The sequence below is a fragment of the Elephas maximus genome, chromosome X (assembly GCF_024166365.1).
Source record: "Elephas maximus indicus isolate mEleMax1 chromosome X, mEleMax1 primary haplotype, whole genome shotgun sequence".
Classification (NCBI taxonomy): Eukaryota; Metazoa; Chordata; class Mammalia; order Proboscidea; family Elephantidae; genus Elephas; species Elephas maximus.
The window spans coordinates 143,463,230-143,479,228 of NC_064846.1; the positions used below are offsets into that span (position 1 = coordinate 143,463,230).

The following is a 15,999-nucleotide window of genomic DNA, read 5'->3' on the forward strand; positions in this document are numbered from 1 at the left end:
CTGCAGATAAATGCAACAGCCATTCAGAAGAATGATAAATGCCACAAGCATTCGGAAGCAGGCTGCCCTAAAGGTGACACTTTTGGTCAATTTGCAACCTCTGGGAATAGAAATGACTAAACTCCTATTCCATGTGTCTTTCTTTAAAAGTTAAATCGGAGCTTTTGTTCTAAGGAAGGGAGGGAAGAGGTTTGACATCAATGACCTATAAGATAATGCAAATCACTGAAATACGAAAGAACCCAAATTCGACTTTTTGTGTTATGACTTTCATGAACTTGGTTTGCAGGAGTCTGAAATTATTTCTAGTATGAAGAAACTGAAAGGAAAAAAAAAAATTCTAACGACTCAGACTTTAATCAATAAACTGTAACATTTCTACTTCAAAATACATTTCTGCTGACCTAGGGTAAATCCCTAAATGCGTTAGCAAAATAATATGAGAAATGTTTGTCTTAGCAATAAAAGATTCTATGATATGTATGTATATATACACATGTACACACATATATGTATATTTATCAAAGAAAATGAAAATAATAAGAATCATTGTGAATAGTGATTTAGATGTGATCAGACAAGCACAACTTATTAGGAAGCAAACTGGGTTACTGGTTGTAAACAATAATTCCGGGCTGCCTAATGACCTGCAATATCTGAGAATGCTTTTAGAGATTAAACTTTGATTGTAAAATGCTAGCTTTTCAATAAAGTAAAAAGGTGTAGTAATAAATCATGTCATCTGTTATTTTTTTTTTAATTATAGGATGTCCTAAAATTCTAAATTACATAGATTTATAGTGGTCACGTTCAAACCATATATTCAAAGCACATTAATTCCTAAATTATGGTAATTTCACTAAAATTCAAATAGCTTCTGATTTGCCTAAGTTTTTCTACCATTAGGAAAGGAAATAGCTAGTTTTTATGGGGGAAGGGAACTAAAAAGGTTGAGATAAAGTATAGCTTTCTAAATTATGAATACGTAGATATACACATGTAAAAAAATTTTTTTATATATGTTTATATTGAGAAAAAAGATAGTCCAAAGTTAAAAACCTGTTTAAACCTCAAGCTTTTCCCATAACCTGATTTGTAAGAAAAGCTGTCCACTTTTGAAAGTCTTGTCTCTCATTTTCCCTGGACTAAGTGGTTGCCATTTCTCATGTATAGATTGTCTGTTACTAATCTCTTTCTAAAGATTTGTCTTTATTTTTATATTTGTGTTTTATTCATCAGACAGATTGTCCTGAAAGTACAGAGGCCAGTTAATGGTTTATATGAGTTCAAGCTGAGCCGAATATAGCTAAGCTTCTGTCCTGCTTGACATTTCATCAAAAGCTGTGTTGATTTGCAATGTTTACCGACCTATTTATTGAACCCTCACAGCTTGAACTATGCCACCAAGCTTGCTGACATTGCTGAGATTATCTCTAAATGCATGTACAGACTAAGGAAGAATTAGAGAAATATGTTAAAAACAATCCTTGACCTATTTAATAAATTATGCTTATATTGCCCTTGATTTATTTGTCTGTTTACCTCAAAGCCCCATGACAAGCGTTTTCCCCCTTGATCTTCATAAAAACTCTAGAAGAAGATAGACTAGAACCATGGTTCTCACTCTCTAATGTACATCAGAATCACCTGAGGGACTTGTTAAGATGCAGATTGATGGGTCCCTCCCCCAGAGTTTCTGATTCAGTAGATATGAGGTGGGGCCCTAGAGTTTGCATTTCTAACAGGTTTCTGAGGAAATGCTGATGTTTCTGGTTTGGCAACCATACTTTGAGAACTACTGACAAGATGACAAGATCTTTATTTTATCAATCAGGATAATCAAAATTCAGATAGATTAAGAATCTGGCTCAAGTTCATCACTGGAACCAAAACATTTATTTTCTGTCTTGCAGACTAAATACCTGTGTTCTCTTTACACATTGTTTAGAAAAGTTCCCACTGAACAAGAAAATAAACACATTTCCCTCACAAAATTAAGGCATCTATCAAAGTAATGATTAAAATTTTGAGTACCTATTTTGGGAAATTATGATTCTACTGGAATTAGTAGTAAAATTGCTGCTAATTGGTTATTGGTTCTCGAATATGTAAAGAGTCAACTTTTAATTATTTTTTTAATTCTTATTCTCTGAGATACCTCTCTAAGCAAGGACTTAGTCTGGTATTCTTAACAGAATGAAATCATGCTCCACGTATTATAAACACTTGAACCTATGCTATGCATCAAAGTCTCCCCTTTTGGGTCAGTAAAAATAAGATTTTTTCTAACTATGACAAGACTCACTATTTTACTTAATTATAACACCTAATACAAAATTAAAACATGTATTTTAAGATGCTAATAACTAACATGGAAACCCTGGTGGCGTAGTGATTAAATGCTACGGCTGCTAACCAAAGGGCTGGCAGTTTGAATCTGCCAGGTGCTCCTTGGAAACTCTATGGGGAAGTTCTACTCTGTCCTATAGGGTTGCTATGAGTCAGAATCGACTCGACGGCACTCGGTTTGGTTTGGTTTGGGTTTTTAATAACTAACTTGAAGCATTCAAAAAATTGTAAGCTTTTTTCTTTTAAGTTAAATACTCATTTGTTCTGGTCCAGTTCTTCTCTTTCAGTAAAATTTAAGTTTTTGATATATTCTAATGGACTACAACATTTAGATTAACTGTGTAACATGGATAAGTGACTTCTAATGGAATGTAACCTAGATGTTCACAATTTAGAGTTGGGAATGGGCAGAACTTTGAGGATGTTGAAATTTGTATTTCAATCATTTTCTAAATTTCCTTGATTAAATATATCAAGGAAATAGATGTCGTTTATCCGAATTTTATAGTGTATTGTCTTTTTCCAGTCTTATCTATCCCACACTAATGGGCTTCACAAATGATCAGATCTACGGTGGCATTTTCGTGTTATTTTAATTCAGATTCTATCTTACTTTGATGAAATTGGGGGCGAGTGTTAGAAAGTAAATACACCGTATTTCTGCTGTTTAAAATACATATTGAATTGTTTATTAGGCCTGATTCACATTGCTGTCCAGTTGAATCCATTGCTGTCCAGTTGAATCCAACTCATTGCGACCCCATGTGTTAAAGAATAGAACTGCCACATAGGGTTTTCTTGACTGTACTCTTTACTGAAGCAGATCACTGGGGCTTTCTCCCATGGCATTTCTGTGTGAGTTCGAACTGCCAACCTTTCAGTTAGTAGTTAAGTGTAAACTATTTTTAATTTCCCTTTCATGATGATTAAAGCAACTCTTAAATACTAAAATAGATAATATTAATGATAATAAATTATGGTTTTATTTGTCAAAATACAACTTTCCTTAAAATGTCGCTTCAGAGTATAAATTTTGGAAAATGTACTAACACTATACTAGGCCTTTGATATCCCTTGACTTTCATAATTGAATCCTTAACACTTAACACCTGGAATGTAATGGCCATTCAATAAATTAGCTAAATGAATGAATCATACAGTCAAGTTTGGCCAGGAAAAAAAAAAAAGAGAGAGAGAGAGAGAGAAGGGTGTTTTTATTTCTCTTTTTAATGTTCTTTGTTTTGGTCCAAATGAATAATATCTGTGGCATTTTATTCTGATAAGTATTAGATTATTTAGTGACTGTGAGAAAGAAAGGTATGCTATTTCTTTGTTTTTATTTTTAATATTGAATTTCTTTTTTAAAAAATCATTTAGTCTTTCTTTCAAGATATAATCATCTATACTCACTTTTTTTTTAGTTTTCTGTCGCTTCATGGTCAGGCCCAAATCCTGTCTCTTCAATGAAATAGACACACACACACACACACATTTGCACATGTATATACAGACATACACACATACAGAGCCTGTATATTTCATTTGGAGCCAGCACTTGAAATAGAAGCTGGGGGGAGGAAGAGCCTGAAATAGATGGATTTCTTCCAGCCAATCAAAACTCAGCACCTCTGTTTAGGGGAGGTGGTTTAGAATATGGTTAAAACAGGGAGAGAAAGAGAAATGGAAGGGTTGGCAGGAGGTCCCCACCAGTTCGGACCTTCTTAAGCAGCTTCAAAGTTGTCAAAAGCAGAAAAAAAGGTCCTGCTACACTTTACTATGTTCAAGACTCTAGCCGGTATTGAACAAGAACCTGTGGAAAAGCACTTTTTATTAAACTCAGTTCGAAAATACAGTATGTAAAATTTTTTGGTTTTTATTTATTTATTTGGAATTTAAGAGTTCGACCATGGCTGCATAATGAAAAGTGACTAAAGGAGTGCTGAAGTTCTCACTAAATTATCAGGAAATTTAGACAAATCTCTTTTTGATAAAAATGTGCATCAGTGATTTTGAACAAAGCCTTTGGAAAGAAAGCAAGGAGGAGAAATCTTGTCGTATAATTACAGATAATGAAATTACCTATCATGGCTGGCTACATTAAATTATTTGACTTTAAAATTTTTGATACAAAGATAAAAATATATATTGAGTATGTGCATTGTGGTAGAAGGTATCATTTATCTTACAAATTATATTGTTTAACCACCTTTGAAATACTAATTGTTGATCATAAACTAAGCTACACTAAAAGTAAAATATACTACACGTGAAGCCATTCGAATGAATAAAGTATTTTCTGTGTGAAGTAGCCTGCTGTTCAAATCTGTTTATAGTTATGCTTCAGATAATATTTACCAAAATAATGACAGATTCCTGCAAGCACGATTTCTAAACACTTACCTTGGAGGTTTCCAGGACACTGGGAATGTTTTTATAGGTTTAAAACAATCACAAAACAGCAATAGAAAAAGCGCTTCTACCCAAGGCCATATATATATATATATATAAAAAATATAGTACATGTAAAAAGAGATTCTGTAAACAGAATTTCAAAACATAAATAGCTTTTGTGATTCAAGTATTTCCAATTAGCCTGTTCTGAAAAGTCTACAAATTGGGGGGGGGGGGAAAGCCTAATTAATTAATTTAGCAGAGATTATAAAATTCAATAGATACTGGTTTAGATTAGAAATTTGGGGAACCATTAAGGAGGTAGTATTTTTTATGTGTTGATCAAGGGCGATATGGTTTTAAAAAATTATAATCTGTTTTAATATTATTGACCAACATAAAAATATATAAGACTCTCTTACACATATTAATGGACCAAGAAAAAAGTTTGCAAAAGCATCCCCCAAAATTAACTGAAGTAATTGTGGGGCTTTGTCCTCTAATTTTTTAATAAGGCGGTTGGACTAGATGATTTACAAGTCCCCTTATATAGCTCAAAACCATAACTTCTTCGAGAAATTTTTCAGTAAAGAAGAGAAATAAACAAAGTCCTAAAGAGGGAAGAAGTTGTAGAAGACGCTGCTCTCTGTTCCATAGCCCCTTCCTCATCTGAGGTCAACATAGTTTCTCGTACATCTAATGTAAGATCCCCTATTTCTCTTTCTCTCTGCTGCTGCTGCTCAGCCTGAGGGCTCTCTCCAACCAGAAGTAACCCAGAAGTATGGGGGTAAGGGAAAGGTGTTAATGCCTCAGAGCAACCCGTAAGTACTAAGGGACAGGAGGCCCTGGAAAGATGTCCCCCAGCCTCCTCATCCTCTGTCAAGACAATTCTAAGGCATGTCCCACAAGTTTCTTAGAGTGCCGTCAGCAGGATTGAACCCCAGTTGCCCCCAATATTATGCTCATTAACACACTCTTCATTGCTTCATCATCCTTCCTAGTCTCACCTTCACCACCCTTTCCCTTGTACTTTCTGAAATCAATTGCCAGATAAACTTCTGCACCCCAAGTCCTTACCTCGGGGCCTGATGTTGGGAGAAGCTAAACCAATATGGAAGGCTAGAGAGAAATTTTCTCACACGCTTAACAAAATAGGGCAAAGGCACTTAGGATGTTAGAGTGAGGGAGGGTGAGGCAACGCACAGGAGATATTTGCTCTGTTTGGTAACTAAAGGATTATAGTCATCAATCAAGATGGAGCGGGAGGTATAGAGGAAGGAAACAGTTTATGAAACTGGAAAAGCAGTGGGAAGGTTGAGAAGAGCTGCTACAGGAGATGTGCCAGACTGTCAACAATACGTGAAGAAAACGCTCACGGAACAGCAGGAAACATGGCTATATATATCACCCATATCTTTTGATTCCACCCTAATTTAAGCTTTCCCTAAGATACTGCAGTGAGCCCCCATCTGGTCTTTGCCACTTGTGTTTTTGTCCCTTTCTACTCACTACATTCTCCCATAACATCCAAAATGATCTTTTAACAGTGTAAACCAGGTTGTATTACTCTACCTTCACCAAGACCCAGTCTCAATTCATACTTCTTTCCTCTTTCTTCTCTGTAGCCTTGCTGCACTTCAGCCACACTAACCCACTCTCATTTCTCAAATGCCAGTCTCTTTTCTGCCATTGCGTCTGCCTGGAATGTGCTCACCCAGCCTCTATTTGCTTGGATCATTACTACATATACAGTGACTAACATATTGCCAGGCACATGTTATTATTGTTGTTGTTAGTTCCCATTCAGTTGATTCCGATTCATGGCGACCCCGTGTGTGCAGAGTAGAACTGCACTCTATAGGGTTTTTAAGGCTGAGACCTTTCAAAAGCAGTTCACCAGGCCTTACTTATGAGGCATCTCTGGATAGGTTTGAACCACCAACCTCTCTGTTATTAGTCCAGCATTTAACCATTTGCATCATCCAGGGACTCCACGTAGGCACATAAAACCCATGGCCATTGAGTCGATTCCACATAGTGATGGCTTAATAAATACTTGCTGAATAAAGTAATGAGAAGACCAAAAGTAGGGTTTAGTTGAGAGTGGATAAGAGGGATTTATTGAAGCACAAACTACAACAGTTGATGTTCCCGTAACAAAGAGAAATCAGAATTTGGAAACAGAAGATGCTGATTGTAATTCTTTGGGCTGGGGACTGGGGAAGCCATGGGGAAGGGGGAGTACTTCAAGGAAGGAAAGGCTAAGGTATGCTGTTAAGTAGTCAATTAGTGTCCAGGTTGGACTGACTGGTCATCAGACAGTGGACTGTGTGAAGTAGGAGAGAGTGGTGCTAATATTAAAGATGATGAGCAGTTTGGTAGATGTGGGGGTTACAGTTAGTGTCAGATCCAGACGTTGTAGTTGGTAGGAGTTTAATGGTAAACTTCCAGATGGCTGAAGAAACATGCTGAAAGCCCAGAAGGTGAAAGTAGCACGTTGTTTCAGAGCAGAAAATTGGCATAAATGGAGTAAAAGCTGGTGTTGAAAAGAGATGCAAGACATGGATGAATAGCCAAGTTGGCTTGGTTAATATAATACCAACAATGCAGGAAAAGCTATGCTGAAATGGCTCAGCAAAACTTCTTGCAAGGAACTTTTGAGGGCAGTGTATCAGGTTATCACATGCCAAAAAAGATTTCATTTCATAGACTTTAGTTTTCTCATTAATTTTATCACTAATCCACTCATTTTCAAAATTTATTTCAGGATTTCACATCAGGTTGACTTCTAAGCTTATATGCAGATGAAGGTTTCTTTTCTGAGCACTAAGTAAGAAAGTTGGTCCTATTCTGTGCTTAAGAGTGGAGCAAGCTTATGGTGGCTCTGTCAGCAGGATTATTAAATAACCAATTACTATTCAGACTGTGTTACATTCCTTAAAATTACTCAAGTAAGATTCTTGGACTTGTTCAGCTTGAACACATCTGATATCCTCAGCCAAGTAGGGGATGTAAATTAGAGAGCTTCTGGCTTTACTTGTGTGGAATCAGGCATACTTTTTCCCCCTTAGGACTCCATGACTAATGACCTGAATTGTCTGAATTTCAAGAGTACTCAGGTGTCCAATGGTAAGCATGTTTCATCGTTTCTGCTTCTGTTTTGCCCCGTAGCATATGATGGCATAAAAGATATTTTTACGTACAAATTTCAACAAGTTGAACTAATCCTTTGAAAATGGATTTTCTTTCCATATTCAATTAGTGTATGGCTCTAGACATCCTAGAAATGTTTTCGCCATAAAGGTTTCAGAGTCTCAATGATGCAAGGAGTTATGTATAGAAAAAGTAGGTAATGAGTTTGTAATCAGGACACATGGGAGGAATTCCAACCCAGTGCTTACTGTGTGGCTTATGTCAGTCATTCCTCCTCACTGGGCCTCATTTTTCACATCCAAATAACTGACAAAATAATGGTCTTTTTCTTGACTAATTTCAGTTATTTCACAGGTAAAATGAGATAAAATATATAAATACTATAGAAGTAAAATTAAATAATATATATGAGTTAAAAAAAAAAACAAATTTCATTACCCTCAATTCCAACTCATGGCGATCCCATGTGTTACAGAGTAGAACTGCTCCACAGGGTTCTCAAGGCTGTGACCTTCCAGAAGCAGAACCCTCAATGAATCTGCAGCCTGCATTAAAAAAAAAAAATTCTATCCACCTGTCCATGATCTGAAATTTGGCCACTTCTGGCTCTGATTGCCCCATGAGGTACTCTAGCTTTCTGTCACTTATCTTGAGAAGAAATTGAATACACGTGGAGTGAATTTCTCAGAAGAAAAGTGAAGAATTAACTTTCATCATCTGTTGGATTTATTCTTGTTGCTGAAAATAATATGGTGATTTTTGCCTGAAATTCTTTAATTTATTCAACAAATATTTAGCAATAAGCATAAATGAGGGGAGGCAAATTCTCACGGTGTAGTCATCATTAATACTGAGTTAGTGTTTTCTTAAATATTTTCATTGCTCAGGCTACTTGAAAATGTATGTTGTGGAAGGATCAATTTCTGAGTATGCAAATGAGTTGATTACCCTGTTGGAAACATTAACAATTTTCCTACGTGGTTGCTCTTAAGACAGAGTTTTTAGGAGAACTTTATGACTTGGACCCATCGGTTTGGCCAGATTAACATCAATACACCTCTCTGGTCTGATCATTCTTCCTTAAAACTTGAATCTGGAAACTTTGAAGCTATGCTGATATAAAAAAAGGCTTATAAAAGTGTTAAACACAGATCCTATTAATAAAACACAGAGTCTAACTTTTGCATGAAGCTACTGCTACATATCTATGAGAAAAAAATAGTATTTTTACATTTGCATAATAATGGCTTCTACATTTTATTCATTTCCAGCTTGTTAAAATAAACTTACCAAAATAAATCTCAGTTGGCAGGGTCTTCTTATACTTGTTTTTCTTCTCTTTTTTTCCATTTATGTTCTTCTAGTGTGATTTGGACTTTCATTTAACAACTTATCATACAAGAGACATTTATATTCAAAATAATGGGTACTAGAGGTGACTGCAGATAGTAATACAAAGAATGGATATGCTACAGTGCTTTTCCTGTGCTTACACATTTCTTAAAGTAGTATTTAATTCTATTGTCAGGATTATATTGGCATATATTCCTATTACACAATAATATCAGATCGAGGATATTAGGAAAATACAAAGATTGCATTTTGTTGTTATTGTTGTTGTTAGGTGCTGTCGAGCCGGTTCCGACTAAGAGCGACCCTATGCACAACAGAACGAAACACTGCCCAGTCCTGAGCCATCCTTACAATCGTTGCTATGCTTGAGCTCATTGTTGCAGCCACTGTGTCAATCCATCTCATCAAGGGTCTTCCTCTTTTCCTCTGACCCTGTACTCTGCCAAGCATGATGTCCCTCTCCAGGGACTGATCCCTCCTGACAACATGTCCAAAGTGTGTAAGATGCAGTCTTGCCATCCTTGCCTCTAAGGAGCATTCTGGCTGTACTTCAGAGACGGATTTGTTCGTTCTTTTGGCAGTCCATGGTATATTCAATATTCTTCACCAACACCACAATTCAAAGGCGTCAACTCTTCTTCCATCTTCCTTATTCATTGTCCATCTTTCACATGTGTATGATGTGATTGAAAATACCATGGCTTGGGTCAGATGCACCTTAGTCTTCAAGGAGATCCAAGTAAAATGAAATCCATGACAACTTCCATCTTTTCTCCGTTTATCATGATGTTGCTCATTGGTCCAGTTGTGAGGATTTTTATTTTCTTTATGTTTATGTTAGATGTAATCCACACTGAAGGCTGTGGTTTTGATCTTCATTAGTAAGTGCTTCAAGTCCTCTTCACTTTCAGCAAGCAAGGTTGTGTCATCTGCATAACACAGGTTGTTAATGAGTCTTCCTCCAGTCCTGATGCCCCATTCTTCTTCATATAGTCCAGCGTCTCGTATTATTTGTTCAGCTTACAGATTAAATAGGTATGGTGAAAGAATACAACAACCCTGACGCACACCTTTCCTGGCTTAAACCAATCAGGATCCCCTTGTTCTGTCTGAACAACTGCCTCTTGATCTATGTAAAGGTTCCTCATGAGCACAATTAAGTGTTCTGGAATTCCCATTCTTCAAAGTGTTATCCAGAAGTTGTTATGATCCACACAGTCGAATGCCTTTGCATAGTCAATAAAACACAGGTAAACATCCTTCTGGTATTCTCTGCTTTCAGCCAGGATCCATCTGACATCAGCAGTGATATCCCTGGTTCCATGTCTTCTTCTGAAACCAGCTTGAATTTCTGGCATTTCCCTGTCGATATACTGCTGAGCCATTTTTGAATGATTTTCAGCAAAATTGTGCTTGCGTGTGATATTAATGATATTGTTCTATAATTTCCACATTCGGTTGGATCACCTTTCCTGGGAATAGGCATAAATATGGATCTTTTCCAGTCAGTTGGCCAGGAAGCTGTCTTCCATATTTCTTGGCATAGATGATTGAGCACCTCCAGCGCTGCATCTGTTTGTTGAAACATCTCAACTGATATTCCATCAATTCCTGGAACCTTGTTTTTCGCCAATGCCTTCAGAGCAGCTGGGACTTCTTCCTTCAGTATCCTGATCACATGCCACCTCTTGAAATGGTTGAACATCGACTAATTCTTTTTGGTATAATGACTGTGTATTCCTTCCATCTTCTTTTGATGCTTCCTGCATCGTTTAATATTTTCCCCATAGAATCCTTCACAATTGCAACTCAAGGCTTGATTTTTTTCTTCAGTTCTTTCAGCTTGAGAAACGTGTAGTGTGTTCTTCCCTTTCAGTTTTCTATCTCCAGTTCTTTGCACATGTCATTATAGTACTTTACTTTGTCTTCTCGAGCTGCCCTTTGAAATCTTCTGTTTGGTTCTTTCACTTCATGATTTCTTCCTTTTGCTTTAGCTGCTCAAATTTCGAGAACAAGTTTCAGAGTCTCCTCTGACATTCATCTTGGTCTTTTCTTTGTTTCCTGTCTTTTCAATGACCTCTTACTTTTTTCATGGATGATGTCCTTGATATCATTCCACAACTCATCTGGTCTTCGGTCACTAGTGTTCAATATGTCAAATCTATTCTTGAGATGGTCTCTAAATTCAGGTGGGATATACTCAAGGTCATATTTTGGCTCTCGTGGACTTGCTCTGATTTTCTTCAGTTTCAGCTTGAACTTGCATATGAGCAATTGATGGTCTGTTCCACAGTCGGCCCCTGGCCTTGTCCTGACTAATGATATTGAACTTTTCCATCATCTCTTTCCACAGATGTAGTCAGCTTGATTTCTGTGTGTTCCATCTTGTGAGGTCCATGTGTATAGTCGCCATTTATGTTGGTGAAAGAAGGTATTTGCAATGAAGAAGTCTTTGGTCTTGCAATATTCTATCATTTGATCTCCGGCATTGTTTCTGTCCCCAAGGCCCTATTTTCCAACTACTGATCCTTCTTCTTTGTTTCCAACTTTCGCATTCCAATCGCCAGGAATTATCAATGCATATTGTTTGCATGTTCAATCAATTTCAGACTGTAGCAGCTGATAAAAATCTTCTATTTCTTCATCTTTGGCCCTAGTGGTTGGTGCATAAATTTGAATAATAGTCATATTAACTGGTCTTCCTTGTAGGCGTATGAATACTATCCTATTACTGACAGCGTTATACTTCAGGATAGATCTTGAAACGTTCTCTTTGACGATGAATGCAACACCATTCCTCTTCGAGTTGTCATTCCCAGCATAGTAGACTATATGATTGTCGGATTCAAAATGGCCAATACCAGTCCATTTCAGCTCACTAATGCCTAGGATATTGATGTTTATGTGTTCCATTTCATTTTTGATGATTTCCAATTTTCCTAGATTCATACTTCGTACATTCCAGGTTCCGATTATTAATGGATGTTTGCAGCTGTTTCTTCTCATTTTGAGTCATGCCGCATCAGCAAATGAAGGTCCTGAGAGCTTTACTGCATCCACATCATTAAGGTCGACTCTACTTTGAGGAGGCAGCTCTTACCCAGTCATCTTTTGAGTGCCTTCCAACCTGGGGTGGCTCATCTTCCAACACCATATCAGAGAATGTTCTGCTGCCATTCATATGGTTTTCACCGGCTAATGCTTTTCAGAAGTAGACTGCTGGGTCCTTCTTCCTAGTCTGTCTTAGTCTGGAAGCTCAGCTGAAACCTGTCCTCCATGGGTGGCCTTGCTGGTATCTGAATACCAGTGGCATAGCTTCCTGCATCACAGCAACACACAAGCCACTACAGTACGACAAACTGACAGACACATGGGGGATTGCATTTTAAATATTTCTAAAACATATTTTTTGTTGATCACATTTTATAGAAGCATATTATATTTATAGCATATTTTATTTATAGCATAACCTAACTCACTGCTTTCAGGTGTAAGTTTAAAGGTTCATTTATCACCATTGGGAAGTTATTCATCTTCTCAAGAGAATATTCACACTTTAATTATTTTAAAACATCTAATATCACTTGGGGAACCCTGGTGGTGTAGTAGTTAAGTGCTGCAGCTGCTAACCAAAAGGTCGGCAGTTCAAATTCATCAGGCGCTCCTTGTAAACTCTATGGGGCAGTTCTGCTCTGTCCTTTAGGGTCACTATGAGTTGGAATGAACTCGACGGCAAAAGTTTTTTTTTTTTTTTTTAGTATCACTTGAAAGAGAATTTACTTTTCTCATTAGATTACAGAGACATCATTGAAAATGCAATATCTACATGTGACAACTGACCTGTAAGAAAAAAAAAAAAAGACCGTGAATCACTCTTGTAACATTTGGAATTAGATTCATTAACCCGAATAATGCCGTGCTTCATCTTTTAAATTTTACTTCCTTAGCAGCTGGTCCTTTGTCTGTCTAATTGCATTATAATGGCTCTGTGTTGCAACAGATGCTAGAAGGTTTTTTTTTTGTGTGTGTGTGTGTGTGTGTGTGTGTGCAAGATGGATAATTCTGTTTCATATTTTGGCATATTTGCTTGGCAATTGTATTTTCTATTTACTCTAGTTGGAAGAAAAAATAATTGTTATTTTAAACTTATTAAGAGCACAACCTTACTTCAAAGATCAAGAACTCTAAACTTTTCACATTAAAATTTTTTTTCCCCATTTAGTTTGTTGCACACTGAACTTCTGGGTCCAAAATCAAAAGGAATGTTTAACTGTGAAATGGTTAATATAACGGACAGTATTTTTTTTTTATACAGCATATTTCTTTCTCTTGTCTGTGATCAATATTCTTGATTTTAAAGGATGAACCAGTTAATCTTTTATTGGAGCTGTGCAATGAGCTAATTTCTTTTGGTGCCTATAGTAAAATCTTATGAGGAAGAGTCAATTCTTTAGGGTTATTATATAGGTAATCATAACTTAGACGGACTACGATCAAATTATACTGCAAGTATCCTTCACCATATTTTACCAGAATCTTGTTTTTTTTAACTCAGTGAAGGTCTGGCTGATACACTTCCAGTTATGCTATAAATCTGTTATTACTGGGGAAAAAAAAAAAACACTTTTTCTCCATGTAATTATCTGTTAATGCATTTAACATCAATAAGTGGTGTAGCATTATGAAAATTCTTTGAAAATGTCCAAATTTAGAAATAAATTTTAGATCAGAAAGATGAAAGCTGAGGTCCTTATTTTTATTCTATAATAGTGGAGAATTTTGATGTAAGACTGATTACATTATATTATATAGGAGCCCTGGTGGTGCAACAGGTAAGTTCTCACCTACTAACCAAAAAGTTGGTACTTTGAACACACCCAGCAGCTCCAAGGGAGAAAGACCTGGCAATCTGGTCTGGTAAAATTGTTAGATGCCATCGAGTCGATCCACACTCATAGCGACTCCATGTACAACCCAACAAAACACAGCCTGGTCCTGCATCATTCTCACAACTGCTGCTATGTTTGAGCCCATTAAATGATGCAGCCACTGTGTCAGTCCATCTCCTTGAAGGTCTTTCTTTGTTTCGCTGACCCTCTACTTTACCAAGCATGATGTCCTTCCCCAGGGACTGGTCCCTCCTGATAACATGTCCAAAGTACGTGAGACAGAGTCTCACCATCCTTGCTTCTAAGGAGCATTCTGACTGTACTTCTTCCAAGACAGATTTGTTCGTTCTTCTGGCAGTCCATGGTATATTCAATATTCTTCAACAACACCATAATTTGAAGACATCAATTCTTATTCTCTCTTCCTTATTCATTGTCCGGCTTTCACGTGGATGTAAGGCAATTGGAAAAACAGCATGGCTTGGGTCAAAAAAAAAAAAATCTCAAGGTGACACCTTTGCTTTTTAACATTTGAAAGAGGCCCTTTGCAAGATATTTACCCAATGCAATGTGTCTTTTGATTTCTTGACTGCTGCTTCCATGGGGGTTTATTGTGGATACAAGTAAAATGAAACCCTTGACAACTTCAATCTTTTCTCTGTTTATCATGATGTTGCTTACTGGTCCAGTTGTGCGGATTTTTGTTTTCTTTATATTGAGGTATAATCCATACTGAAGGCTGTGGTCTTTGATCTTCGTCAGTAAGTGCTTCTAGTATTCTTCACTTTCAGCAAGCGAGATTGTATCATCTGCATTTTGCAGGTTGTTAATGAGTCTTCCTCCAATCCTGATGCCACATTCTTCTTCATATAGTGCAGGTTCTTGGATTATTTGTTCAGCATACAGATTGATTAAGCATGGTGAAAGGATACAATCCTGACCCTTGTCTTTCCTGATCTTAAACCAATCAGTATCCCCTTGTTCTGTTCAAATGACTACCTCTTGGTCTATGTACAGATTCCTCATGAGCACAATTAAGTGTTCTGGAATTCCCATTCTTCACAATGTTATACATAATTTGTTATGATCCACACAGTCGAATGTCTTTGCATAGCCAATAAACACAGGTAAACATCTTCCTGTATTGTTGCTTTCAGCCTAGATCCATCTGACGTTAGCAATTATATTCCTCGTTCCGTGTCCTCTTTTGAATCCTGCTTGAATTTCTGACAGTTCCCTATCGATGCAGTGCTGCAAACATTTTTTAATTGTCTTCAGCAAAATTTTACTTGCGTGTGAAATTAATTATATTGTTCGATAACTTCCGCATTCTGTTGAATCACCTTTCTTTGGAAAGGATACAAATATGGATCTCTTCCAGTTGGTTGGCCAGTTAACTGTCTTCAAAATTTCTTGTCATAGACGAGTGAGCCCTTCCAGTGTTCCATCCGTTTGTTCCATCAATGCCTGGAGCCTTCTTTTTGGCTAATTCCCGTAGAACCCCATGGAATCCTTCAGTATTGCAACTCGAGGTTTGCTTTTTTTTTTTCCTTCTTTTACGAAATGCTGAGTATGTTCTTCCCTTTTGGTTTTATAACTCCAGGTCTTTGCACATTTCGTTATAATACTTTACTTTGTCTTCTCAAGCCACCCTTTGAAATCTTCTGTTTAGCTCTTTTATTTCATCATTTCTCCCTTTGCTTTAGCTACTCGACATTCAAGAGCAAGTTTCAGAGTCTCCTCTGACATCCGTTTTGGTCTTTTTTTTCTTTTCTGTCTTTTTAATGACCTTTTACTTTCTTCATGTATGATATCCTTCATGTCATCCCACAGCAATTCTGGTCGTCTGTCATTAGTGTTCAGA

General features: G+C 36.9%; 1 protein-coding gene across 12 annotated transcripts in view; it reads left to right on the forward strand.

Moving 5' to 3' along the window:
• Positions 1-15,999, forward strand: part of DMD (dystrophin) — a 2,447,064-nt gene that overhangs the window by 223,845 nt on the left and 2,207,220 nt on the right. For 10 of the 12 annotated variants that reach the window (XM_049872851.1, XM_049872858.1, XM_049872860.1 and 7 more), the window contains exon 2: positions 7,812-7,869. The exons of the other annotated variants lie outside the window; for them this stretch is intronic. In XM_049872851.1, the coding sequence (XP_049728808.1) occupies positions 7,818-7,869 (52 nt within the window). In that variant the 5' untranslated portion in view covers positions 7,812-7,817. The remainder of the gene's footprint in view (positions 1-7,811; positions 7,870-15,999) is intronic. 12 annotated transcript variants of the gene reach the window in all.